Genomic DNA, 24,037 nt, shown 5'->3' with positions numbered 1-24,037 from the left:
ATTCGTCTCTTTTTACCCTACATATAAGATGTCAATAAAAACTAATCGCATGACACATTTTTATTATTTGGTATTATATTTTTGAATAAAATGAAAAAAAATATTTATATTAATATAACATATTATTTAATTTAGTTTAGTTTTAAATTATTTACCTAAAATATAAAACATATTTAAATCATGTCCATATTTGATTCTTAAATAAGAATGCTTTGTCTAATTTCTTGTCTCCATGGAGATAATCCTTGAAAACCTTCTTTCTATTACATAGATCTTCTAAAGCAACAAAAGTTTTTTTTGTTGGATTTCTCCTATAGTCAGATTGAGAATATTTCAGTTTTGCCGGTGAAGACTTTGATTAATAGCAACTTGGAGTGATTCAGGAATAAACGCAAGCACTGCAGGTTTAAGATTTTGCTCCAGACCAAGTGAAGATGTCTGGATAAGTCCTTGTTATTAAAATCTCAACTTTTATCTTTATTACTAAAGCTTCTATTGACCACATTTTTTCTATTGCTTTACTTGCTTGCTTCCCACCGTACTTTATTGAAGGAATTGATTAATAATAATGTGAAGAAGTCATTTCAAGAAGCCGTTCTCTCTTTCTCTCGCTCAATCCCTTTTTCTCCCTTTAATTTTTAGCCTTTTACATCATTTAAGAGCCATTGAGCAATAGTGCTAGATTATATTGTATACATCATTAAAAATAAATAAAATAATAAAAAATAGTTCCATAATGCACATTAAAATCAATTTTTACAAAGGATTTAAAAACTTACTGAGTAAGAAAAAAAGCCCTACCTCACCTAAATTAAGTAGCTTTGATAAATTTTCATTTTGCATGCCTACATATGACATATTCCTTGTCAAATTACATGACTCTGACTGCTTATTCATTGGCTGCCTAATTGGAATCTCCATTTCTTTTCTTTTCTTCTTTCATCAGAAGTTTGAGAAATGATTCTGTGATTGTTGCACCATCACCATCTGCAAGTCTGTTGTTTGGCATGACTGGTCATCACTGATCAAGACCCTACATCATTAGAAATGATAAAAAGAGTAATAATATTACATTTAATTACACATAAATTAAATTATAGTAATGGGAAAAGAAACATACACAAAATCAAGTTAATATTTTGGATGTCAAGAAAACCATGAATAAGTCCTTTTATTTGGAATCGTTCTATATTAATTTCACGGGCGTAGGGTGACTTGCGTTGTCCCGCCCCCTAAACAAAAAAATTATCTATATACATCGTTTAAAAATTTTAAAGTTTTAAATTAATAAAGTAAAATTATACTTTAATTTTTTAAAAAATAATAAAAAAATTATTTTAATTCTTTAAAAATTATAAAAAAATATAAACTAGAATACAACTTAATTTCGGTCCCTTAAAAAACTTTTCCCTCCATTTCTTTGAATATTAAATAAATGATAACAAAAATAAAATCTTACTCAGGAGGTCCATGGGATGCCCAAAGAGAACTAAGTGCTCGTAATCGTTGATTGTACTCTCCGATCACCAAAAAACATCGAGCTGTTTGTCTAACGGTCAATATCCGAGGCAATTGGTGAAGGATTTGCTGTCTTAAATTATCAGCCTACAGTTATGAGCTAGTTTAATTCATTAAATCAAACAAAGATGGAATAAATGAGCAAGGTTAACTCGTCCATCCAACCGAAGAAAAAAAAGCACAACCAACAAAATTTAAAGAGCTCTTACGCAATGGCACAAGATATACATGCCAATTCAATTGCACGAAGATTTAAAATTTTGTATCTTTTTAAAAATACTAATCAATGAGTTTAATTGGGTAAATATATATTTTTTGTACTTGAATTTCATTTTAGGGTTCATTTTGATACCTATTTTTTTGTCTAATTAAATACTTAAATTTGACTTTAATATTCAATTTGGTATTTAAAATTTATTTTGATCTAGTTAGACACCTGAATTTAATTTTTTGGTTCAAGTTAGCATATGAATTTGGCTTTTTAATCCAAATTAGTATTTTGTTATTCGTACCCATTTAAACCAAAAAGCCAGTTCAAGTACCTAATTAGATTAAAATAAGTTTTAAGTACCAAATTGAACCTTAGGCCAAGTTTAGGGACCTAATTAAACCTAAAAAAAAATCTAAGTATCAAATTGAACGCTATGACCAAATTCAGATACCAAAATGTATATTTACCTAATTCAGTATTGCGAATCTAAACATTCCTCTTCAAAATTTCAGCCAATCATTAAAAAATTTCTAAAAGGTAGGTTTTTATTTCATCATACATACATCATTATCAAACCACTTTTTGATAGAAATATTTATAGATTAAAAAGGAAATCATCAAATCCATAGCTTTCAACAGATATCATTATCAATGAGCTTCTTTTACATGTATAATTACCCATAAAATACAAACAAAACAGAAAGAAGGCATCACCATAGACGTGGCAAAGAGTAATTAGGCAGTTTAATTAAAGGAAAAAAAAACATAAAACCATAATTTTTTTATATAAAAATAACGTAATCCACGGAACTAAATATATTGAAATTTAAATTCAAAATCTATTAAATATTACTCTAAATTCATCTATATTTACTATTTTTTAAGTGTTTGTTTAAATTGATATCACTCTTTGAATTTGATTAAAAATTATCAAAAATTAATTTTTTTACAAATAATAAATATTATTACTAGACTATTTTTATATTTTTAAATACTTTTATATAAAATCTAAAAATTATTTATATAATAAAATTTAAATTTAAAATACCTGACTTTTAATATTTTAACTTTATCCTTTCGAGCAAAAGCTAATTTTATTTTTATAAATAAATTTATTAAATAAAAAATTTCACCCGTATGTATGAACACTGATGTCAAAACGAAATCCATAATAATTAATCAAGTTGATGAAGGCCAAATTAAAATGAATACATACAATGTAAGCGATTAAATTCTTTACCTTTCCCGCATATATAGCAAAAAGTTGCGGCGCAAATGAAGAAAGATGTAACGTATAATATATTATTGTATATGTGTTATTATTGTAAAAACTAAAATGAAATATCTTCAAAACAAAATAAATAATAAATGAAATGAAATGGACAAGAAAGGAGCAATTGAACTACGTAATAGAATATCGCGTACTTGCACTCTTGTGTGCGGGCAACATAGGGTTTAGTGGTGGTAATGAGTAGGAAATACCTGGTGAAGGAAGCCTTCGAGATTGGCAAGCTTGCTTAAGGCAACAGCCATTTGTTGCATTTCGTGGATGACCGGACCACCAGCAATGGAGTCCATTAGAGAGTGGTAGAGCTGTTCAAGGCCTAGGGTGAGTGCCTCTTCTGCTTGTTGTGAAGAATGTTGGAGATTGCAAATCCCCATCACTTGATGTTCTGTTAATGGGTCTAGTTGTGATACTAGCATCTGACCAGTTATTCCCCAACCCATTTTAGCAAATATGCATTTTTAATTAAAGAATCTTAATTTACGTGGAAGATATTAAAAAAAAAAAAGAAGAGTAGATTTGGGAAGTTCAAACCTTGATGAGCTCAGAGGGCCTAAAATCACCTATCCAAACAAAGCAGCGCTCCACCGGCGTCATCCACATCCCGGTTATAAGGTGTAAAACATCGGATTTTGCAGCTGCTTCTTTCAACCGGAAAATTTTATCATAATGTGAAATGTAACCGTCGACGATGGTCTGAAGATCGGTGTCGGAAAGGTGAGCATGTAACCTAGTTCTAAGCTCCGACAAGTGCCTGTGATCATCTTCTAACCATCTTGAATATTCCATGTCAAACATTGCAGCTCCTACACGAAGACAACCCCAACTTTGAGTTCATTGTGTTTCATAAAAGAGGATTGTCTTAGTTTTTGATGGAACAGTTAAATTAAATCAGATCTGTTTTCTTTAACAAATTTCCAAAATCGACTTAGACTTCGAGTAATTGAAAATAAATTGCAACCATAAAGTAAAAGTTGTGAAAATTGCCATTAAATTAATAAAATAATCATATTAAAATATGGGGCAAAATTATAGTAAGGACTTAAATGATAAGTCCTTTTTTGGTAAAAGAATAGCACAAAATTAACTAATCTTCTTAGAAACTTACCTGAGCTGATATTTCCGAAAGCAGCAGCACACCCTCCCACGAAAAATCCCTATCACACAAAACACAGATATCTAAGCTCATATATATAAGCCCACAATCATAGGAATTAGAAAAGAGAAAAAAAGAAGTAAAAAACAAAAGAAAACCTGGGATCTTGTTCTCTGCAGATCTTGTTCAAGTTGAGCTAGCTTTATTCTACTTGATTCTAGTTGCTGAACGTAAGCCTGTTTAACCATATCAAAACAAAACTAGTTTCTTAATTAGTTTACAGTCACCTTAACAAAAAATTATTAAAAAAAAACACATGCAAATGTTTCCGCATGTCATTTTTTTCCATGTTATATAACCTTCTTTCTAAGACGGCTTTTTCTTGCAGCTTCTCTGTTTTGAGCTAAACGTCTTAGTGTCTGAAATAAAGAAACAATTTGGAACATATTTAACTCATTTTTAGAAGTATTAAGAACCAAAAGAAGATTCGGGTTTTTTATTTTATTGTTTGGGTACCTTAGCATCTAGCTGTTTCTCAGAAGAAGATGAACCTCTTCCCTGCAACATTATGAAAAAGTGTATGTATTACTAACAGATGGATAAATGAAGGGAAATAATACCCGTTTAAAATAATTTTATAATAAATAAAAAAATGGATAAAAAGTGATAAAGAGAAGCGGTAGTCGGTGGTTTAAAAGATTCTTATCAAGAATAGGAAAGAAGCTGGTCAGGAAAATGAGAGCATTTGGCAGTTGGTAAGCTGGGAAACTATAAAAAAGAATTTTTCATATATATAAACATAATTAACAAAGATGCTAGTAACTACTATAGAATATTTGGAAGAAGAAAATTATAATGATTAGAGAGATCTCACAAAGTTTCTGGGAAGAGTTGCTGATTGCTGATTGTTATGTGATTCTTGTTCTTGTAACTGCAGGTATTCATGAACATGATAAGGGTAGCAAATTAAATCATCAAAATCTGCCATTTCAATTTTAGGTTTGTCTTGGGCGTAGGTTTTCTTCTCTCTTTTTTACCCCCTAATTCCAAGACAAGACTTTCAAGACAGATTTGTAGAACATGTAAACATGAAGTTTGTTTGTGAGATATAGGAACTGAGATTGAGAGATGGTTTTATAGTTAAAAAAAGAAAAGTGAGTGCGGATTCTCTCTTTGGTTTCCAATGTGTTGTACAGCTCTTCTCTCTCTAATTTCATGTCAGATATTCATCAGAAAATCGTTCAGGACTCAGAAAAACTGTAACCCTTTGATTCTCTGTATCGGGATCTGTGCCTTTGTTTATTACAAAGATATGCTCAGAGAAAGAGAGAGAAAAGGATTAAAACTGTAACAATAACAACAAAAAAAAAAGATTCCTGAATTGGTGGGGGGGGGATTATTAGTAGTATTAATTATTAAGCATGAAACTATAGTTTTAAGCACCTTTTCTTGAGCAGCTGATTGATTCAGTGATGAGATATCACTTGCCATCTCTAGCTGCTGTTGTTGCAGAGGCTTGTGGTTGAAAGGTTGATGATGATCTGCAGAAGAAGATGCCTTTTGACTGATAGGAGATTCTGGTTGCAGCTGGTTGCTCGGGAGAGTGTTCACTGCTGATGATGATACTGAGTCAGTGCTTTCCCCTCTTGAATTCCAACTTCCCTGGTTTGAGCCAAAGTTTCCCAGGTGAGATAGTGGGAGTCAAGGGAATAATCCCAGAAAATAATTCTTTTAAACCCTCTCTTCTCACAAGAAAAATAAGTTAAGAACTGGTTCACAGTCAAGCAAGTTCTTTTTATCTAGCAATCTAATACAACTCTTGAATCCCAAGCACAAGGTCAATCAATGGGGGAGAAGAAGAGGTTAAGAAACTACTCTTGGGGTTTGCTGAAATCTCAATGACCAATTAGAAGGCAACATCTCCAGAGTAGCTGAAGAAGGTCTGCTTCTTGTGAATAAAGCTGCTGACAATCAAAAAAGCAAAATCTCAGAGAATGATATATATATGCTCAAAGCCATAGAGGTTGAAGCCAAAGGCAACCTAATGATCAGCCTGCCTTAATGTTTTTAAGCAGTGATGGAGTCAGTAAAATCATGGTATGGCTAGGCAGGTCTTTATTTCTATGTTAGTCACACCATAGGAGTGTCCTGACCCAGTATCATTACGGTATTGCAAATGGTAATCCCTCTCGGATACAAAGAATTTCGACAAATAAAAACGAAGGATTAGAGAGGAAAGGAACATACGTGCTTTAGCTTCATCATTTGTGAGTTCCACTCCATGAGGAACAATTGCTTCTTCTAGCTCTCCAAAACCGAAAGCAGATCCATTTTGATGGCTGACGGATAGGAACCGACAACCCTTTAATGAGATTAACAATGCAAACATGTTGAAAGCATCAACTTCTATTGAAAAGTACATACATGAAATTACTACTAATGGGAGCATTCATTCCATGAAGAACTGCGTGATGATGGTAATTTGAAGAAGGTCCTGAGTCTGTTAAACCTGTCTCTCCAACTCTATGGTTCTCCATGCAAAGCTTAGTTCTTTAGATCATCCTCGAAACAAGAAACAGGCTGAAAATAAATATATGTTGCAGAAAAATGAAAGGGGAGAAAAAGAAATGTTGGCTTTAAAAAGCAGAGGAAATGGAAAAACCGAGTTCCTACAACTTGGTTATGATATTTAAGAGCTAAAGTTTTACTTTTTTTTTTAAGGTGAAACACAAAGAAAGAAAGAGAGGGCAAAGAGACAAAAGATCAAAGCTTTTTCCTGTCAAAGTGAATCTGCATAGAAACAAATTAAAGGGTCCAGTCCTTATCTAATACTCGTTGTATATATATGATCTTCACCCTTTGGAACTTTTGATATATCCTTTGTTCATGGGTATCACTTTCTTCTGCCTTTTATCTCTACTTCTATGTGAAGAAACCAATCTGATTGAATGACTACTCCTTTTCTTCTTCTTCTTCCTTTAAAAACAATATTTTGGAGCCTTTTTACTTTATTTCAACACCAATTCCTCTTGCAAATTACAGTAAATATTTGTGTGAATCAGATAGTGAAACCCTTTATTTATCCTAGTACACGGAAACTTGTCCTCGCAAATGCAGAGTCCTGACCTGACCCTGTCCCTCATCAGGGGCTGCACATCAATAACAAAATAAAAATAACAACGACTGTGAGTTTCAAACATTGACTATTAATTTGATGACCGTAATTAGAACTCCAGAACAAGCTAAACCCATTTTGTATATTAAATCATTGTTTTGACATTTATCAGCACGCTTTGTTGATGGGTCAACATCCACTTCCCTATCATTACCTAAACCCATGGCTACATTCAGATTTCTTTCCCTTAATGGCAATTTGTTTATTTGGGAGGGCCTCAAAGGCTCATTTGCTGACTAAATGTCGCATAAACCCCTATGTTGAGGGATTAAATCTCATATTTAGTGAGGTTTCTGTAAAAGATTTTGGTATTTTATTAAATGTTATTAAATTTAGAATCGAATTTAACATAATTTTTTTAATATTCTTTTCTTTATCTAATCTAAAATTTATGTAAAAAATATTTAACTTTTCATCACTCAAACTTCATAAATAAAGGTAATCAAATCAAAGCTGGTCGTAATCCTAGAAGCTACAATATTGCAGACTAACTAAAGGAAATGTTTAAAATTAATTAATTAATTTATTCAAAAAAATTATAAATTAATAAATATGTCACTCTTCTTTCATTTCTAATTCTATTTATAAATATTTATATAATTTATCAACAAACATTAATATTTATTTTGAATACATACAATTGTAGGATATATCATGTATGGTTAAAAAAAAGTATATCTTGTATTTTTTAGTAAAAATTGTAACTGTTATGTAAATATAGTGCACCTCTTTTTATATAGAGAATTACATTAACTATTAAAATTTTGTAGTATCATCAAATTTTTGTTGGTACAAGTATCATTAACTATTAATTTTAATTAGGTATGATAATAAAAAAACAGAGATAGACAGATATAGTTAAATTTATTATAGTGTTTCATTATTACAATTACGTCCAAAATTTACTTATTTTTAATACTACTTTCATAATTATTAAATACATTTATAATTAATTTTTAAAAATTGTCCAATGTGTTAAATCCTAATTGTGGGATTAAATAAAATACTAAAAGAAAATCTTATATAAATCCGTGGAATTAACTGAAATACTAGCCTAAAATATACTCTTCACAATGCTCAAGAAAGCCCCAGACAGCGAAATCATTGTGAGGCAGGTTTTTGCTGAAAATTTGGATGGTGAATTTTTATTGATTAAGGTTACAACTATTAGGTATTCTTTTGTATTTGTAGATATTGAATTTTTTAGGATGATTTTCAAATCCCATGAGTGAGCGATTCGTGAAGAGGATTTTATTGTTAATTATCATCACATGAAGTTAAATATTAACGCACTTCACATTATTCAGTTCCGTTATTGGTTTTTAATTGCTATTATGTCAACACTATTACTTAAGTTGAGTCATGCTGAAAATATTTACTCAAAATTCACTTCCTTTAGAATTGCAATCATTCATGCGTTAACTCGTTTATTTCTTTGCTATAACGTTTTCCACCTAAATCACTCCTCTAATATTGTACGGACTAATTCAAACCATATATGAAAAGAAAATATAAAAGATTTATGAGTTGTTTTAGAGACATAAAGACAAATTTGGTAAATATCATTATCCTACTGATTGATTACCTACTGTTTCGAATTTCAAGCTCTCTCTTTTTATGGGTTAATGATGGAATGACATAATTTTGCTTGGGTTCTCAAATTTATGCGTAGGCAGTGCTAAACAAAAAACAAGAATGTTCTCTGTTTACAAATGAGAACATTACAGACAATTAGATCCAACCAAAACAAAAGCATTAACAGACCATTTTTTTGTTTCTCACACCAACACTATGAATTCCATAATAATATGTTATATATAAAGATTTCATAAATTTTCTAAGACGTATTACAGTTTAAAATTATGAAATAACATAAAACGTGTTTGTACTTTCAGCGCCTCCAGCTGGAGTTTATTCATTCAACCAGCCCTGTATAGCTGAAGCCTTTTTTTTTTCATAATTCAAACGTCAAATTATGCTATTAATCCTTGTATTTTTTTAAATTGTGAATTTAGTTCATATACTTTAATTTGATTAATTTTAATATTTTATTTTTAAAATTTTGAAATTTCAATCCTTACCCAAACGGTATTATACATAAAGTTGTAAGCTTAGTTTATGTTATTCAATTGGATCATTCTTATTCTCTACACTTTTCGAATTTTAAATTTTCAATATTAATGCTAACGACAAACGCTAAATCTATTATCTAGTTTTTTTTATGTAATATGTGAAAAGAGAAAGCTAACATGATATCACAAATATGATAAATAATATATTTTTCACATTAAATTTTTTAAAAATGAATTTAATTACAAGTAACATTGAAAATTTAAAACTCAAAAAATATAAAGCTTAAAATTGACTAAATTAAAGAAGAAGGACTAAATCCACAATTTAAACATGGTATACAAATTAGTAGTAGAATTTAACTGAATTCAAAAGTACATTTCTCAACTTTTGTGTTTGGGTCAAAAAATATTTTTTTACACTAATTTTGACCTAAAAATTTAGGTGTTTTTCATTGTTTCTACTACACTTTTGAAAGCCGAAACTAGTTAAGGGTTTTAACTTCATTGTGTATTGAAAAGATTCTTCTTCCACCTTTTAAGAGGTCTCCATTAGCTAAAGTTTATAGCTTTCGGATATTGGAGGATCTCAACTAGAAATATTTATTAGTTGCTAAAGTTTGATTCCAAAAAATTTGTTAGGATTCACTTAAAAAAAATTATATTACTCTTAAAAATAATAAAACAATGCTTTTATATTAATATTTATATATTTTATAATTAATTTTTAGTTAAATATTTTTAAAATCATTTAATTTAAATTCAAGTTGACTCAGCTTAATTCGAATATAAATTTTTTTTGTTCAAGCCCAATCCATATTAGATCGATGAACCACCTGAGTCATGAATAGGTCTAATTTCAATCTCTAAAAAAAGTTCAAATATTATAACGATAAATTAAATCGGAAAAAAAGTATAGAATAAAGAGTAAGATAACTTAAAAATATATTATACTAGAAAGGTTAAAGATGATATATTATTTAGTGGATAAAATTTATAACATGCAAATTTAATTGTATTAAATTAAAATGTTTAGATGTTATATCTTAAATTAGTTTGTATTTTCATCTAATGCATGAGACAATTGTTTATATTAATTTTATAATATTCTTTATGACATTAGTTTCTGTTTAAAATCATTGATGAAATGAAAAACAGTAATGTAATTACAAATTTAAAATATTAACTAATTTAGAATCAATTATATTAATATTTTTATCCTAAAAACATTTAATATTAAAACAATACAAAAAATTCATTATAGTATTAATATTAATTTATTATGACTTAAAATTTTTTTTAATAATTTTTACACTTTATTTATTACATATATATTGCTAAATTAATTTGTTTTTAATGTTATTTTTTTAATATTCATTTTTTATAAATTTGAAATTATTTTTACTTAATTAATTCTTATTATATTTGAAAACATATAAATATAAATTGATAAATATTATTAATAAATGTTTTTTAAAACTATAATTTAACAATTCAATACTTAGTAAATTTGATATTTTAACTTTAAAACTTAATTTAATTAAATAAAATCGTAAAATGAAGAGATATTAATTCAAAATAAACTTTAAAATTAATATATAAAAAAATTAAAAATAAATTATACATTAAGACTAAGTTTAGATACCAAAATTTTGCAAAAAGGTTTACTTTTTAAATTTCAATTAAGGATAGGGTTTTTTAACTTCAGAGGAAAATGTTAAATAAAATATATAGTTAAATAACTAATTAAAAAATATATTATGTTGATTTTATTTTTAAATAATTTATTGAAATAATTATCAATCAATGTTAGGTGCGATGATAAAATAGATTACATTTTTAAGAGGAGATGTAAATTTAAACCTAATAGACTTACATTATTAAGAATGACAACCACAAACCTCAAATAAAGACAGTAAAACAAACATGAATAACGTAAAAAAAAACGCTTATAAAATATTTGTCTCATAAATCAAAACTTATTATCAATTGGAAACTTTATTTATAACAACTTTAATAATAATATATACTTTTGCACATTATTTTCATACAAATATACACAATTAGTTTATCCTATCCAAATATAGTTTTTTAATTAAAAAAAACGTTTTACCTGTAATGGCCATTTTCAAATATTCATTCATATTAAATAAAAAATACATATTCCTTTATAATTTCATGAAATATAAAAGCAATCATTTATACTTAGCAAAAAAAAGAGAGAGTCAGACGCAGCGTTTTAATGACCACGCAGTATAAGTAAACGATGCGTTTAAAGTAGCAATAAAGGATGAATCTCTTTCGTTTAACAGCTTCCGTTCCATCCCGGCTCTGACTCTCAAGTGTCCAGCTTTGGGAAGAAATGAGTAAAATGGAAGCTCTGAAACTCAGTCTAATCATTATATCGCTGTTGTTAACAAGTTTGCGATCCATTGCATCATCACCAGACAATCACCGCTACAATGTAGGAGATCACGTCCCTTTATTTGTCAACAAAGTTGGTCCCCTCAACAATCCCAGGTACTGAATCTTTGAAAACTCCATCTTTACTTGAAGTTTCAATTTTATTTCTTGGGAATTTAGTATGTTACGTGTTTCTAAGAAATGGGTATTGTTTAAACTGATGTGGAGATCAATATACTCTGATGGGTTAGCGTCTGATTTTCATTTTGTTAAGTCAACTGTCTGTAAAAGATTTTTGGGTTATGAAAGTGTAGTAGTTACTTTGTAAAAGCATGTTGAAGGGTAGGATCTGAATTATAATTAGGCAATGACCTTGTTGTGTATGTTAGTTTCCGGTCAATACTGAAAAGCTCGAGCCTTTTTGGTGTTTTGGTTATTGAGATATCAATTCAAATCCCTTTAAGGCATTTTAGTGATTAATGGTCAAAATAACTAAAATTTGAAGAACACAAGACTGATAATAGAAATAAAACTTTATTAATAATTTTGAGAATGTTGAACTTTTATTATGCAGTTAGCCGGTTTGATGTTAGATTGGTTATCTTATAAATGCTCCTGGGGTAGAACTAGAAGTCTAGAACTTAGACTAGAGTGACTCCTTAGAACACTCTGCCTTGGGAATGAGATGAATGTTTATGGTTCTAAGTTAACATTTTGTCCTTAGCAGAAAATTTACTTCAACTGCTAATTTCCATTTCCCTTTCCGGCTACCAATTCCTTGCGGTCTTACTTTTTATCCTCAAACTGTTTTTGTACTGCAGTGAGACTTACCAATACTACGAATTGCCGTTCTGTGGTCCAGGTTAGCAATAATCATCAGAATTGCTTCTTAAATTTGATATTATGCACCCTAAAGAATTTCATAACTGATTTCATGGTATAAACTTGGAGTAATGTGAACTTGGTATTTATTAACATTATTGGTTAAAATCAAATTATCCTACATTTACCGTGGATGAAGTTTCTAGACCAAGTTTTTCTAAATTCTGGGCCCTAGGGTCTTAGAGTTACATTGTGGAACTCACAATATCACTTGAATGTTCTTTTTCTCTGCCTATGCCCCTATCTCTTTTGTTTTGTTTTGTTTTGTCTTTTTATTGCCAAAAGTTAAACGGTAGCATTGAGGTTTCATCTATTCCAAATTTTGAGCTTGTGTAGTTTGGAGTTGTACTTGTAAGTTCACACTTTGTGGTTTGCAGACCCTGTAGTACAAAAGAAGGAGTCCCTTGGGGAAGTTCTGAGTGGTGACCGCCTGACTAGTGCTCTATATAAGTTGAACTTCCGAGAGAACAAAGTTGCAGAGACATTGTGTCACAAGAAGCTTGAAGGAGATGATGTTGCAAAATTTAGAGATGCTGTCATTAATGATTTTTACTTTCAGATGTACTATGATGATCTACCATTTTGGGGTTTTGTTGGGAAAATTGAAGAAGACAGTTGGACACTTGAGAAGAAGTCACTCAAGTATTTTCTTTTCAAACATGTACAGTTTGATGTGCTTTATAATGGAAACCAAATTATAGAAGTACATGCAATTGGTGACCCAAATCAGGTTGTTGATATAACAGAAGATGTAGGGGTTGACGTTCAGTTCACTTATTCAGTCGTCTGGAATACCACATCAGCTGCTTTTGATACCAGAATGGATAGATATTCAAGGGCTTCATCCCTCCCAATCCACCTGAAAATTCATTGGTTTTCATTCATCAACTCAGTTATCACTATTATGCTATTGATAGGATTACTTACTTTGCTTTTCATGAGGCGTCTGAGGAATGACTTGAGAACGTAATATGCCTTTTGTTATTGTTTACAATGCCAAGTTATTTTAGACCTACAAAGGTGCTTTTTTGTACTTTGAGGCTAAGGTTCAATGCACGAATAGCAGGTTTTCAACTGGAGATGAAGAAGATGACAAGGAGGTTGGTTGGAAATATATTCATGGTGATGTATTTAGATATCCTCGAAATAAGTCCTTGTTTTGTGCTGTCATGGGCGTGGGTACTCAGCTGCTAACCTTGTAAGCTACTCACTATTTTTCTCCTATCTGCTTGGCGTCTTCTTCATATTTATTAATTACTTGCTGATTTCTAATAAGTACAACAAGAAAAAACAGTCTTCTCCACTTCATGTGGTTGGCTAACGACGATTGGTATGATGCATGCACTGGAATCAACTGCCTCTTGCTGATTAATGACATATTTAATTAAACTAAACCTTATTCACCTTCATATTCTTCCTTTTCCTCTTCCTTTTGCATCCTTCGCGTTGCCTTCTGTTTCTACAACTTATTTACACTTTCATATCTGTGGCATCTGTCCTCATAAAGTGTAACTTGAATGCTTTCTCTATGGAATCATTATTGCATATTTATGATACTTCAAAAAAATTGCCGTTATAGAATGTAGTTTTAAAATAAAATCAGATTCAAAAGTTCCTCCTTTCTTGATTTTCGTGGTGTTATGCTAAGTTTATTGATTCTCATTATGGAAGTTTAAGATTTCCTTTTAACACTGTTGTATTTCCTTTCAGAGTTTGCTCCTTATTTGTATTGGTGTGTCTTGGAATTCTCTATCCCTACAATCGTGGAACACTATGCACTGCGCTTGTCATTTTATATTCTCTGACATCTGGAGTTGCTGGATACACTACAGCTTCCTTCCACTGTCAGTTTGCTGAAACTGGATGGGTATGTTTTTAATATTATTTAATGTTGTACACACTAAAGGAGCCTTTTTGGCTTGTTTGTTAAATAAGAACTGTCGGATTTTCAGGAAAGGAGTGTCCTGCTGGCTGGAATCATGTATGCAGGTCCCTTGTTTGTGATTGGTTCCATTCTTAATGTGGTTGCTGTATCTTATGGGGCCACCGTGGCACTCCCTTTTGGTACCATCATGGTTATCATTCTCCTATATGCTTTTCTCACCATTCCGTTACTTGTGTTGGGTGGGGTGATAGGATACCTCTTTAGGTCTGAGTTTCAGTCACCTTGTGCTACTAAAAGATACCCGAGAGAGATTCCTCCATTGCCTTGGTATCGAGATACTCCTTGCCAGATGTTTCTTGGGGGTTTCTTACCATTTAGTGCTATTGTCCTTGAGTTACAACATTTATATGCGAGCTTGTGGGGATACAGGATATTCACTCTTCCCAGCATTTTGTTTATTATGTTCATCATCCTCATCCTGATCACTGCAATATTAAGTGTTGGTTTGACATATATTCAGCTATCCGTGGAAGATCATCAATGGTGGTGGAGGTATGTTATGTTGCAATTTTATATGCATGGACATTCACACACATGAATATGCACAGTGAATGCAACTATGGGGTTGATTATGGAGGTTAGTGTCTAGGTTTCTTACCTCATATTAGTAGGACTCGTGATGATATGAGATCTCACAGATCTCATGATTTTGCAATGCAATTTTTGATTGCTGCCTACCCTTTTGGAAAGTTTGCAGCTCTTATGCACAGGTAGGATTTTATGTGTTTAGGACCTATGTTACTTAGATTTCATTTCTTTTTTGAAGTAAACATGTTTGACACACAGTTGGACACGGGTCTTGGGATATGATCCTCTGAGGACAGTCCTCCATACTTGGAATCTTGGAAAAAAGTGTACATACCCATTTTGAGCACATACCTATGCCCAGCATTCACAGCCAAATTCAAGTAACATAGTTTAGGGCTAGTCGATGTTTAAAACTGGCTGCAAAATCTCAATCTGCTGGGCTTTTTTTAGTTAGTATGAAATCTTGTATTACAGATACTTTCAAATAAATTTTCAATTTTTCTTCAAGAAAAGCCCCTATACAAATAAAAAATGGAAACTTGTTGGTTTTGTTGTATCTATTCAAAGTCTAGGAGCAAAAAAGTGGGGGTCTTTTTAACAACATATGGTGCTGTTGTTTGTTGGATTTTTTCCCATATTTTCCTTCCACTTTCTGCTTCCTGGAACTGGATAACGTAGCTCGGCTTCATTTTGGGAAATAAGTGCTTCATTCGTTTTTTTCCCCCTATAATTCCCCTTGCATTGCCATAACATTTCAAACACTTGGTGTTTTGGCTTGATGCAGATCTGTGTTTTGTGGGGGCTCAACTGCTATTTTTATGTTTGCTTATTGTATCTACTTCTACACAAGGTCAAGCATGAGTGGCTTATTGCAGTTCTCATTTGTTTTCGGCTACAATGCCTGCATGTGCTATGCATTCTTCTTGATGCTTGGCACAGTAGGCTTCCGTTCTTCCCTTATGTTCGTTCGCTACATTTACCGAGCTGTTAAGAGCGAATGACTCTGCCTCTGCATATGTTCATGGGAATGGCATAACTTTCTTGCCTTTCTGTCATGGTGCCATCACTGGAACCCCTTTTCTTGCTAACCATATTATAAAAATCGAGAAAGAAGAAGACATGGAAAGATTGTGAAGAATGTGATATGAACAAATATTTCATCTTTGGTATGAGAGAAAATCATGGCTAACTTTTGATGCAAATTTCCCCATTGTTCCCCTCTCTTGGTTAAGAATTGTTTGCAGTTCTTCATTTATCTGGATAACAATTATGTGTACATTATCCACAGGGTTATCATTTTTTTTTTTTTGCTGAAGAAAGAATTAAAACATATTTTCCCTTTGATGATGATTTCTTATGATATAAAGCAACCATGCTTTACATACGATGCATAAGCCTTTCTTCTTGCAAACTTGATAAAACTTGGAAATTTATTATGTCTATTTGTTTGACATTGTTTATTCTGTTTTAAGGTTATTGAGGATATTAGTCTCAGGATTTAACTAGTAATTCAATTTGGGCCTTGAACAAGGGCTTTACGATCTCAGGTTAGCCTGATTTGAATATCTTTAATAGAACAGGCAACGAAATCTAACTCGGTCCACTTATCAGAAGATAAATTGCAACAGCATCAACCGTCTAAAACGGAATCTGGTAAGATAAATTCCTAAATATAAAAAAATATTTACGGAGGTGGTTTTTTTTTTGTTTTTTTGTTTTTTCAAAATTCCTCCATACAAAAAATGAATATATTCAACAAAATATATACAATAAAAAGTTGAAGAAATTTTAAAGGTGAAATGTAAAAGAAAATATCTGAACCTAGTTTTGAGTATGTCCACATCTTTAGCAAAGGAGAAAATCAAGCATATGTGATGGTGAGCTGAGTTTTGAACCTCAAAAAGCACTCTAAAACCCAATACACCAAACCCCATTGGAGGCCCCCATACATTAATTGTCCACCTTTCACCTTTTCTTTTAAGGCATAAATAAAATAAATAAGAATAAATCAAAGCCAATATCTTTCCTAATCAACTCCACAACTCAAAGCCACACAATTGTAAGACTCTTAGCTTTGATGAAACGTTTGTGCTTTGAAAGCCATAGAAAGCCATCATTTGGTGACGTGCACTTCAATTCCCCCACACCTATTTGCTTACACCAAAACCCATCTTATATATATAACCCTTCTACACTCTCTCCCTTTTGTACACTTACATCACCCCCACCACCATCATCATCAAGCTAACATGTCTAGCATTAGTCCCAGTTCCCGGAATCATAATCCGTCGAAGCCCGTTAGCGTCCGCCGGGTTTCCAACAATATGCCTGGTTTAGGACATGAAGAAGAAGATGTCATGTTGTTGCATGACAAGTCTTATAGTTGCAGTAATGGGGGTGTTCTACAAGGGTCAGCTTTGGTTCCTAGAGGGCATTGCAGTGATGGAAATGACAAGGATTCGGGACGTGAAAGGCTTAAAAGACACCGAGAAGAGGTTGCAGGACGAGTTTTGGTACCAGATAAATGGGGTAAAGAAGAGTTGCTTAAAGACTGGATGGATTATTCATCGTTTGATTCATTGTTAGCTCCCACTGGACTTGCTTCAGCTCGTAAAGCGCTTATGACTGAGGGAAGAAGGAGTAGTTCTCAACGGTTGATGAGAATTCAAAGTATGTGTTGAATTATTTGATGTTGATTTTCTGATATTATTATTATGGCGAGAGCTTCATCTGTTTCGGATCATAAAGTCTGTAAATCTCATTAACTGGCCACTGTTTTTAGGTGCTAATATGAAGTTTGATTGATAGAAAATGTTTATGCTGTTTTTGGCATTTGCACTCTATCAATCCATTACTGCTGAGATCTGATTACTGAGTCAGCCATATTTATCTCTCTTGATTGTAAAATATGCTTATATATATATCTTTCTTTTCTGAATGATGAACTCAAAAGAGATTAAAACTATTGCAGCTCCTAACATTGTATACTTTTCTCAAGATCCAAGTGAATCATGATTCCAGCTATTAGGATATAATTGAAACCATGTTTTTTTGCAGGCAATAGTAATATATAAATTATCAAAAACTTTAGAGTAGCGTGATCTACCTTTAGCTCACTGCAAATCTGACTATCTTTATTTTGAAAGCCAGGTCGACTGAAGGCAAACAAAAAGCTTTTCTTTATATATATTTGATGTATAACGGAGATCCTATAATGTCTTTAAAAATGAAACTGTGTCATCCCATATTGTTACTCGGTCTCACCACCACCATTGATCTTGATGAGCTTAAACCTCCTCATTAGTCTCCATATATAGCTGCTCCTATGTCTGCAGTTCTTCCGATTCTAAACACTGTTTTGCCTTTTTCCCTTGCATCACTTCTCTTTCCTGTACATACAATAGAAGAAATTAATACAATTACCCTTTTAGCATCCGGTCTGGATTTAAAACTTTAAACAATTTAAAATTTAATCGATGTGAGATAACACTGGTATAATACATGATGATGCAGAAAAAGGTGATTGTTTACAAGATTTAGACAATATCTGATAAATTGGAGGGATGCATTTCTTTCCTTTGAAAAGTTTGATATATGGATATTAAGTTCATTGGACATATAAAATCAATACCTCTGGGAGTCTCTCAGCTGCTGCAGCTTCCTGATCCACATGCAAGATGAGAAAGGCCAAAAATCACTAAGTAATACATAGCAAATAAGGAAAATATTCTATATTTTCTCAGTTTCTTGCCAAGAAGAAACATGAGGTCTCTCACCAGGGAAAGTAATTTCTTTAAATGTGCATTCTCATTTCTCAATTGCTCCACTTTTTCTTCCAGAAATCTTGTACGTTCCTTCAAAACAAGATCGCAGCCTTAGTATAGGAAAACAGTTACATCTGTGGAAATTAAAATCGTAAGAACTAAGTTCCCGTTTCAGCTCTACTAATAAAACAGGAAAAAGAAAGGAAGAATTGTAATTTTCGACTAGTATGCTTGCATATATATACATGCTGCCTTCTAGATATGACTGTATGGAACAACTTGGCTAAGTTTGGGGCAGTATTCTAGATTCTACTACTACTGCACACACATACGCACCTGAGACCTGGCTCGAGATTTTGCAGCTGAATTTCTGTTTTTTGATCTTATTCTTCCTCTTCTTCTGCTCAGCCTGTTCAATGGCTTCTTGTATATTGTTCCTCCCTCTCTTGTAAACAGGTAAATCATTCATTACGAGCAACTCTCCACTTCCTGATGGTGCATCTGCAGCCAAAACCTGCATTCGAGACCTATATGGGAACCCTAATGGATTAATTAAACACCCTCCATTTCTGATAATCTTATTCTGATCATTTAGACGACAAGAAGAAGAACCAGTTTCAACATCTGTGGCGACATTATGAATGCCCTGCTGCTGTGGTATCACTGTTGTAGGTTGCACTAGGACTTTGCTGCCTTCTTGCGGCTGTTCATCTTCTGGTTTCTCAACTTTGACATCATTCATTAACAGTGACATCAATTCATCAGAGTCTGGTAATCCAGCAAGTAAACTAGCCCAATCCAATGTATTATCCCCCATTATTCTCCCTTAATCACCAAAGTTATACAAAAAAAATTCAGATAGTTTAATTGCCAACTAATTCATAAACTATGCGCGCGCATATATATATATATATATAGTGATCAAGTCATAATTGTTGAGAAATTAAAAGTACTTAAATTTTTTATCTTTGCAAGACCTGGAGTATCATGATTAATCGAAGAAGTTAACCAAAAGTTCAGATTTTTACTAGGAAAAATGAAAATAGCAATTTGAGTTAAATTCAGTATCATGTCAGTAATATCATTTGAGTTAAAAAGGCTAACAACAAAACACTGTAAGGATTGTTGTTTGTATTCTAAAGCACAACAGGTTTATGTTACAAAGATTCGAATGAATGTCGGATTTGAATACATCTTGAGTATGAGTATATTTAATTTTTTCCCAAATCTTTCAATATATTTGAAGAATTATATTTCTGTACTCATATTTTAATATGTACCAACCAATCATCTAATAAAACAGTGCAATTATATACAACGAGCCAAAACTACATAAAAGAGAATACTAGTTTAAATTGAAAAAAACAATAATCATAATATGATACCAACAATTATCAAATCTCAATCAGATTTTTTTTCTCAAACTATTTACAGAGACAAGCAACATTTTTGTGATTCTGGGAAACCAACATTGAATGAATCAAAAGATTTTTAAGAAAGAGAAGAGGAATCAATTGAACTCACATGATGATATTCTTGCAGAAGATCAAGGGCTGAAAAATCTGTTTCTGCATTAGAAGTATGTTTAGCCTTTGGCAAACACTAAAAGACACTGATGTGTGTGTGTGTGTGATTCTAAGCAGAAATGTTTTCAGAAAGGAAAAAAAGAGATAAGAGCAAGAGTGTCTGCAACCAAAGTTGCAGGCCTTATTTATTAAGAATCAACAAAGATGTGTAGGCAACTTTGCAGACCACCAAGGTTTGGTTGCCAAATGTAAATACAAAATCTGGACTTATCACACAAAATGCTTTTAATTATTCTTTAGCAAAATACATGGGACTCAAGTTTTTCTTCATACTACAACCTCACCGATATTTGCATGATACAACTCTTCAATTATGTTAAAAATAAATCCTTGTAATATATAGGTCATAAATTATTTTTCCATTTACAATTATATCAATAAATTGAAGCACACTAATTCAATTCATTACTCAAACTTAAAATTTAAAAAATTTTAAAGTATTAACATTTTATTGAGTTAAGATTGAATAAAACTTTTAATGCACTTTATTATAATTATTTTCAACATTACGAATACGAATTTATAAACTAATTTAAAAGCTTTTTAACTATCTTTTGAAATAATGTGGACATTTTTAATATCAACATGAAGTCGCCCAATTTTGTCATACCCATATTGCCAAAAAACTCATTTCAAGGGAAATACGTTTTTTGTGCTGAACCGATCTAGTACTAAAATGGGCCGAATTCATTTTAAGGAAACCAAGCCTCAGACTAAATGAATTGGGTAGACTGCCAATGGCCCGATATCAGTTTTATTATTTCGGCTGACCCGCCTATATATTTTCCCCAAAGACTCGAAAATCTGGCTAGGTTTTTCTCATCTCTTCTTGGCGGTGCCGGGGTACGTCCATTTCATCGCGGCTCTAATTTTATTTTATCAGTTCTTTAAGTTTTTGATGACTTGGTAACCTTGTTTTGCAGGTAAAAGTTTATTGTTTGTGGAAAGAGCAGAGATTCGGAGATGAGGTAATGTGTATTTTGCTATTGATTATTGCTTTATGGAATTGAATTAGAAGAGTTTGGACCCTTTTGTCATTTGCATTTTATAGGATAATCTGTTGGATACTTTCATTGGTGAAATAATCAGTTGCTGATTCAGAGTTGAGGTCTTTTAAATTTTGCTGTTGATTTACTGGACTCGAATTAGAAGCGTTTGGATCATTCTTTCATTTGTGTTTTATAAGATAATCTGCTAGGAACTTCTTCTGTGAAATACTTTGAAATGGCGTTTTTGTTAGGTATTCTTATTGTTCACTCTTCGTCAGCACTCAGTGTTTTGTCTCATTGATTATATTGTGAAATTTAAGTTGTGAATTTGGATTATCATCAGTGTCAGGGGAATCATTTTGAGATTAATTGGCTTGAACTATGCATTGTTTTGGGGTGTCCATTTTGTGATTTTGAACTGTTTATGGTGCCTCGAAACCCTTCGTTATACAAATTTATGAAGCTTGTGAGGTTGTTTATTGTCTAGTTGTTTATGATTTTCTTTCCTGAAAGATTTTGGAATTCTTATTTACAGTAAGCTTCAGAGTGATGCGCTTAGAGAAGCTATTTCAACCATTGTAGCTCAGTCAAAGGAGAAACAGCGCAAATTTACTGAGACCATTGAACTCCAGATTGGTCTGAAAAACTATGATCCCCAAAAAGACAAGCGTTTCAGTGGGTCTGTGAAGCTTCCACATATTCCTCGCCCCAAAATGAAGATTTGCATGCTTGGAGATGCTCAACACGTTGAAGAGGTGATTTTGCAGCTTTCTTATGTGAAACTTTGTTTATATTTCCTATAAGAATGTCAAATTAAATTGTTTGGACTTTGATATTCAGCATAAATCCTTTGTAATTTGATATAATGTATTGTTTGGACTTTGGTCAAAAAGGGCCAACATAAATTGTTTACTTTGTTCTGCAGGCAGAGAAGATAGGTTTGGATTATATGGATGTGGAAGCATTGAAGAAACTAAACAAGAATAAGAAGTTAGTTAAGAAGCTTGCCAAGAAGTATCATGCCTTTCTGGCTTCTGAATCTGTCATCAAGCAAATCCCTCGTCTTTTGGGTCCTGGTCTCAACAAAGCAGGCAAGTGCTGTATAAGAGCATCTGTTCTTGGATTGCCCTCCTAAAGCATTGTCGCAGATCCTAGTTTGTGGGTTTCGCATTTATCAGTTCTGACATGAAATTTTTTTTATCTTGCTGTTGTCACACACAGGTAAATTCCCAACCCTTGTCACTCACCAGGAATCCCTAGAGTCGAAGGTGAATGAAACAAAGGCAATGGTTAAGTTCCAGCTGAAAAAGGTTCTATGCATGGGAGTTGCTGTTGGGAATGTTGCAATGGAGGAGAAGCAGATCTTCCAAAATGTGCAAATGAGCGTCAATTTCCTTGTTTCTTTGTTGAAGAAAAATTGGCAAAATGTAAGTCTTCTTATCTTTGGTTTGTTTAGGTTGATTGCTCCTTTCAGCATACTGCATATAACATACACACGCGTGGTCTTGGTAGAGCATAAATATGTGATTTTGCTATTATTTTCCCGATGCTGATTACATATTCTGTTTGAATTTGTCTTGATTGCAGGTGAGGTGCCTCTACTTGAAGAGCACCATGGGTCCTTCAAACAGGATCTTTTGAGTTTATGTTTTACCTTCTGTTATGTACGGACTGAAAGTAGTAGTGGGGATTTAATACTAAAAGCGGTTTTTTTCTTCTCTTTTACTTAGAATATTCAAGTTTATGTTATGTTCTGTTGTTCCCTAGAAATGTTATAAATATTAGACATTGAAGTTTTGATTTGCTTATCAACTTGAGTTTCATGTTAGTGTTAAATTGCCATCTGATATTTGCTTAGTCCACACGAAAATCTTCCTTAGCAAATGGTTGGCAATTGGCATCCTTGTTAGGCGTATGGATTTTGACTGCTGATTGTAACCATGTGGTAGAAATCCTGGAATGATACTGGCCTTGGTTTTGGTGTGAGCTTTTTAGCAAGAGTGTAAAATGAAACCACTAATGTGCCAAAATTTTATTACAACTTTGAGTGCCTGGTTTATTTGAAACTTGGTTTAATTTTGTTTTTAATCATAATATTGTAAATAATTTTATTCTACTTTTGAAACGTCGCGTGTTAATAACAAGGAAATGTCAAAAATTCCCCTGATGGCAGTGCCTATCCGCTTACTCAGAGGCGGATATTGACTTGCGGCTCGTAGAAAGAAATGGCCTTTGTGGCTGAGAAAAGAGAATCTATATGAACGGGTTAACTGTTTGAACGTGTTTGGGCTTACAAGCTATTTTATTTTTAATTAATTTTATCTTTTTTAATTTAAAACAAATATTTCTTAATTAAAATATTGGAAATAATACAAAAATATTATATTATTTTATATATTATGTAAAAATGATAGATTATTCTCATTTACATGAAATATTAATATTTTTAAATATTTAAAATAAATTTTTACTAAATAGTAAATAATGTTAAAAATCATAATATAAATATTATTTTATCGAATTAAAGATTAAAAATCTCCAAATTTTCATTAACAGTTTGAAATTTCAAAAAACAAAATCCGACCA

At 32.0% G+C, this 24,037-nt stretch overlaps 5 protein-coding genes across 12 annotated transcripts; 3 read left to right on the top strand and 2 right to left on the bottom strand.

The window, feature by feature from the left end:
• Positions 1–716: 716 nt before the first annotated feature.
• Positions 717–7,022, bottom strand: LOC107943557 (transcription factor TGA9). 6 transcript variants are annotated; one of them, XM_041093413.1, is made up of 13 exons: positions 6,535–7,021; positions 6,358–6,449; positions 5,986–6,074; positions 5,554–5,772; positions 4,985–5,041; positions 4,627–4,668; positions 4,470–4,529; positions 4,269–4,346; positions 4,123–4,171; positions 3,549–3,820; positions 3,212–3,433; positions 1,460–1,605; positions 717–1,021 (listed from the first exon to the last, which is right to left on the bottom strand). In XM_041093413.1, the coding sequence occupies exons 1-13, from the start codon at positions 6,645–6,647 to the stop codon at positions 943–945; spliced, it is 1,518 nt and encodes a 505-aa protein (XP_040949347.1). In that variant the 5' UTR covers positions 6,648–7,021; the 3' UTR covers positions 717–942. The 6 variants fall into 6 exon arrangements, with proteins under 6 accessions (XP_040949347.1, XP_040949346.1, XP_040949345.1 ...); XM_041093412.1 differs by having other exon boundaries at positions 717–1,033; positions 5,986–6,071; positions 6,535–7,016; XM_041093411.1 differs by having other exon boundaries at positions 717–1,033; positions 6,535–7,014.
• A 4,602-nt stretch (positions 7,023–11,624) lies between these two features.
• On the top strand, positions 11,625–16,545 carry LOC107943562 (transmembrane 9 superfamily member 5). 2 transcript variants are annotated; one of them, XM_016877323.2, is made up of 7 exons: positions 11,625–11,874; positions 12,579–12,619; positions 13,017–13,605; positions 13,706–13,837; positions 14,350–14,506; positions 14,592–15,076; positions 15,897–16,545. In XM_016877323.2, exons 1-7 carry the CDS (start codon positions 11,717–11,719, stop codon positions 16,111–16,113), a joined length of 1,779 nt encoding a protein of 592 aa, XP_016732812.1. In that variant the 5' UTR covers positions 11,625–11,716; the 3' UTR covers positions 16,114–16,545. The 2 variants fall into 2 exon arrangements, with proteins under 2 accessions (XP_016732812.1, XP_016732811.1); XM_016877322.2 differs by having other exon boundaries at positions 11,643–11,874; positions 13,703–13,837.
• Positions 16,546–17,145: 600 nt separating this feature from the next.
• On the top strand, positions 17,146–18,050 carry LOC107943555 (protein BIC2). Its single transcript, XM_016877314.2, has one exon. It carries the CDS (start codon positions 17,362–17,364, stop codon positions 17,791–17,793), a length of 432 nt encoding a protein of 143 aa, XP_016732803.1. The 5' UTR covers positions 17,146–17,361; the 3' UTR covers positions 17,794–18,050.
• A 67-nt stretch (positions 18,051–18,117) lies between these two features.
• LOC107943556 (ABSCISIC ACID-INSENSITIVE 5-like protein 3) lies at positions 18,118–20,543 on the bottom strand. 2 transcript variants are annotated; one of them, XR_005913798.1, is made up of 5 exons: positions 20,401–20,539; positions 19,213–19,701; positions 18,864–18,966; positions 18,744–18,773; positions 18,118–18,501 (listed from the first exon to the last, which is right to left on the bottom strand). XR_005913798.1 is itself a non-coding variant. In XM_016877315.2 (5 exons), exons 2-5 carry the CDS (start codon positions 19,339–19,341, stop codon positions 18,436–18,438), a joined length of 303 nt encoding a protein of 100 aa, XP_016732804.1. In that variant the 5' UTR covers positions 19,342–19,701; positions 20,401–20,543; the 3' UTR covers positions 18,118–18,435. The 2 variants fall into 2 exon arrangements, 1 of the variants encoding a protein (XP_016732804.1); XM_016877315.2 differs by having other exon boundaries at positions 18,889–18,966; positions 20,401–20,543.
• A 622-nt stretch (positions 20,544–21,165) lies between these two features.
• LOC107943560 (60S ribosomal protein L10a) lies at positions 21,166–23,259 on the top strand. The gene is made up of 6 exons (XM_016877318.2): positions 21,166–21,305; positions 21,386–21,430; positions 21,987–22,206; positions 22,377–22,542; positions 22,673–22,878; positions 23,039–23,259. The coding sequence occupies exons 2-6, from the start codon at positions 21,426–21,428 to the stop codon at positions 23,090–23,092; spliced, it is 651 nt and encodes a 216-aa protein (XP_016732807.1). The 5' UTR covers positions 21,166–21,305; positions 21,386–21,425; the 3' UTR covers positions 23,093–23,259.
• Positions 23,260–24,037: the final 778 nt, after the last annotated feature.

Source organism: Gossypium hirsutum, chromosome D05, assembly GCF_007990345.1.
Source record: "Gossypium hirsutum isolate 1008001.06 chromosome D05, Gossypium_hirsutum_v2.1, whole genome shotgun sequence".
Taxonomy (NCBI): Eukaryota; Viridiplantae; Streptophyta; class Magnoliopsida; order Malvales; family Malvaceae; genus Gossypium; species Gossypium hirsutum.
The sequence above is the reverse complement of the archived record's forward strand: the minus strand, read 5'-3'. Positions and strand labels throughout refer to the sequence as shown.

Coding starts and splice junctions, on each gene's coding strand:
- LOC107943556 (XM_016877315.2), bottom strand. CDS start 19,341: ATGATTTACCTGTTTACAAGAGAGGGAGGAACAATATACAAGAAGCCA. Junction 18,774..18,888: donor TAAAGAAATTACTTTCCCTG/GTGAGAGACCTC, acceptor CATGTGGATCAG/GAAGCTGCAGCAGCTGAGAG. Junction 18,502..18,743: donor CAGCTGAGAGACTCCCAGAG/GTATTGATTTTA, acceptor TTGTATGTACAG/GAAAGAGAAGTGATGCAAGG.
- LOC107943560 (XM_016877318.2), top strand. Junction 22,207..22,376: donor ATGCTCAACACGTTGAAGAG/GTGATTTTGCAG, acceptor TTTGTTCTGCAG/GCAGAGAAGATAGGTTTGGA. Junction 22,543..22,672: donor TCCTGGTCTCAACAAAGCAG/GCAAGTGCTGTA, acceptor TGTCACACACAG/GTAAATTCCCAACCCTTGTC.
- LOC107943557 (XM_041093411.1), bottom strand. CDS start 6,647: ATGGAGAACCATAGAGTTGGAGAGACAGGTTTAACAGACTCAGGACCT. Junction 5,042..5,553: donor AATCAGCTGCTCAAGAAAAG/GTGCTTAAAACT, acceptor GAATACCTGCAG/TTACAAGAACAAGAATCACA. Junction 1,606..3,211: donor TCGAAGGCTTCCTTCACCAG/GTATTTCCTACT, acceptor TCATAACTGTAG/GCTGATAATTTAAGACAGCA.
- LOC107943555 (XM_016877314.2), top strand. CDS start 17,362: ATGTCTAGCATTAGTCCCAGTTCCCGGAATCATAATCCGTCGAAGCCC.
- LOC107943562 (XM_016877322.2), top strand. CDS start 11,717: ATGAGTAAAATGGAAGCTCTGAAACTCAGTCTAATCATTATATCGCTG. Junction 14,507..14,591: donor AGTTTGCTGAAACTGGATGG/GTATGTTTTTAA, acceptor TCGGATTTTCAG/GAAAGGAGTGTCCTGCTGGC. Junction 15,077..15,896: donor GATCATCAATGGTGGTGGAG/GTATGTTATGTT, acceptor GGCTTGATGCAG/ATCTGTGTTTTGTGGGGGCT.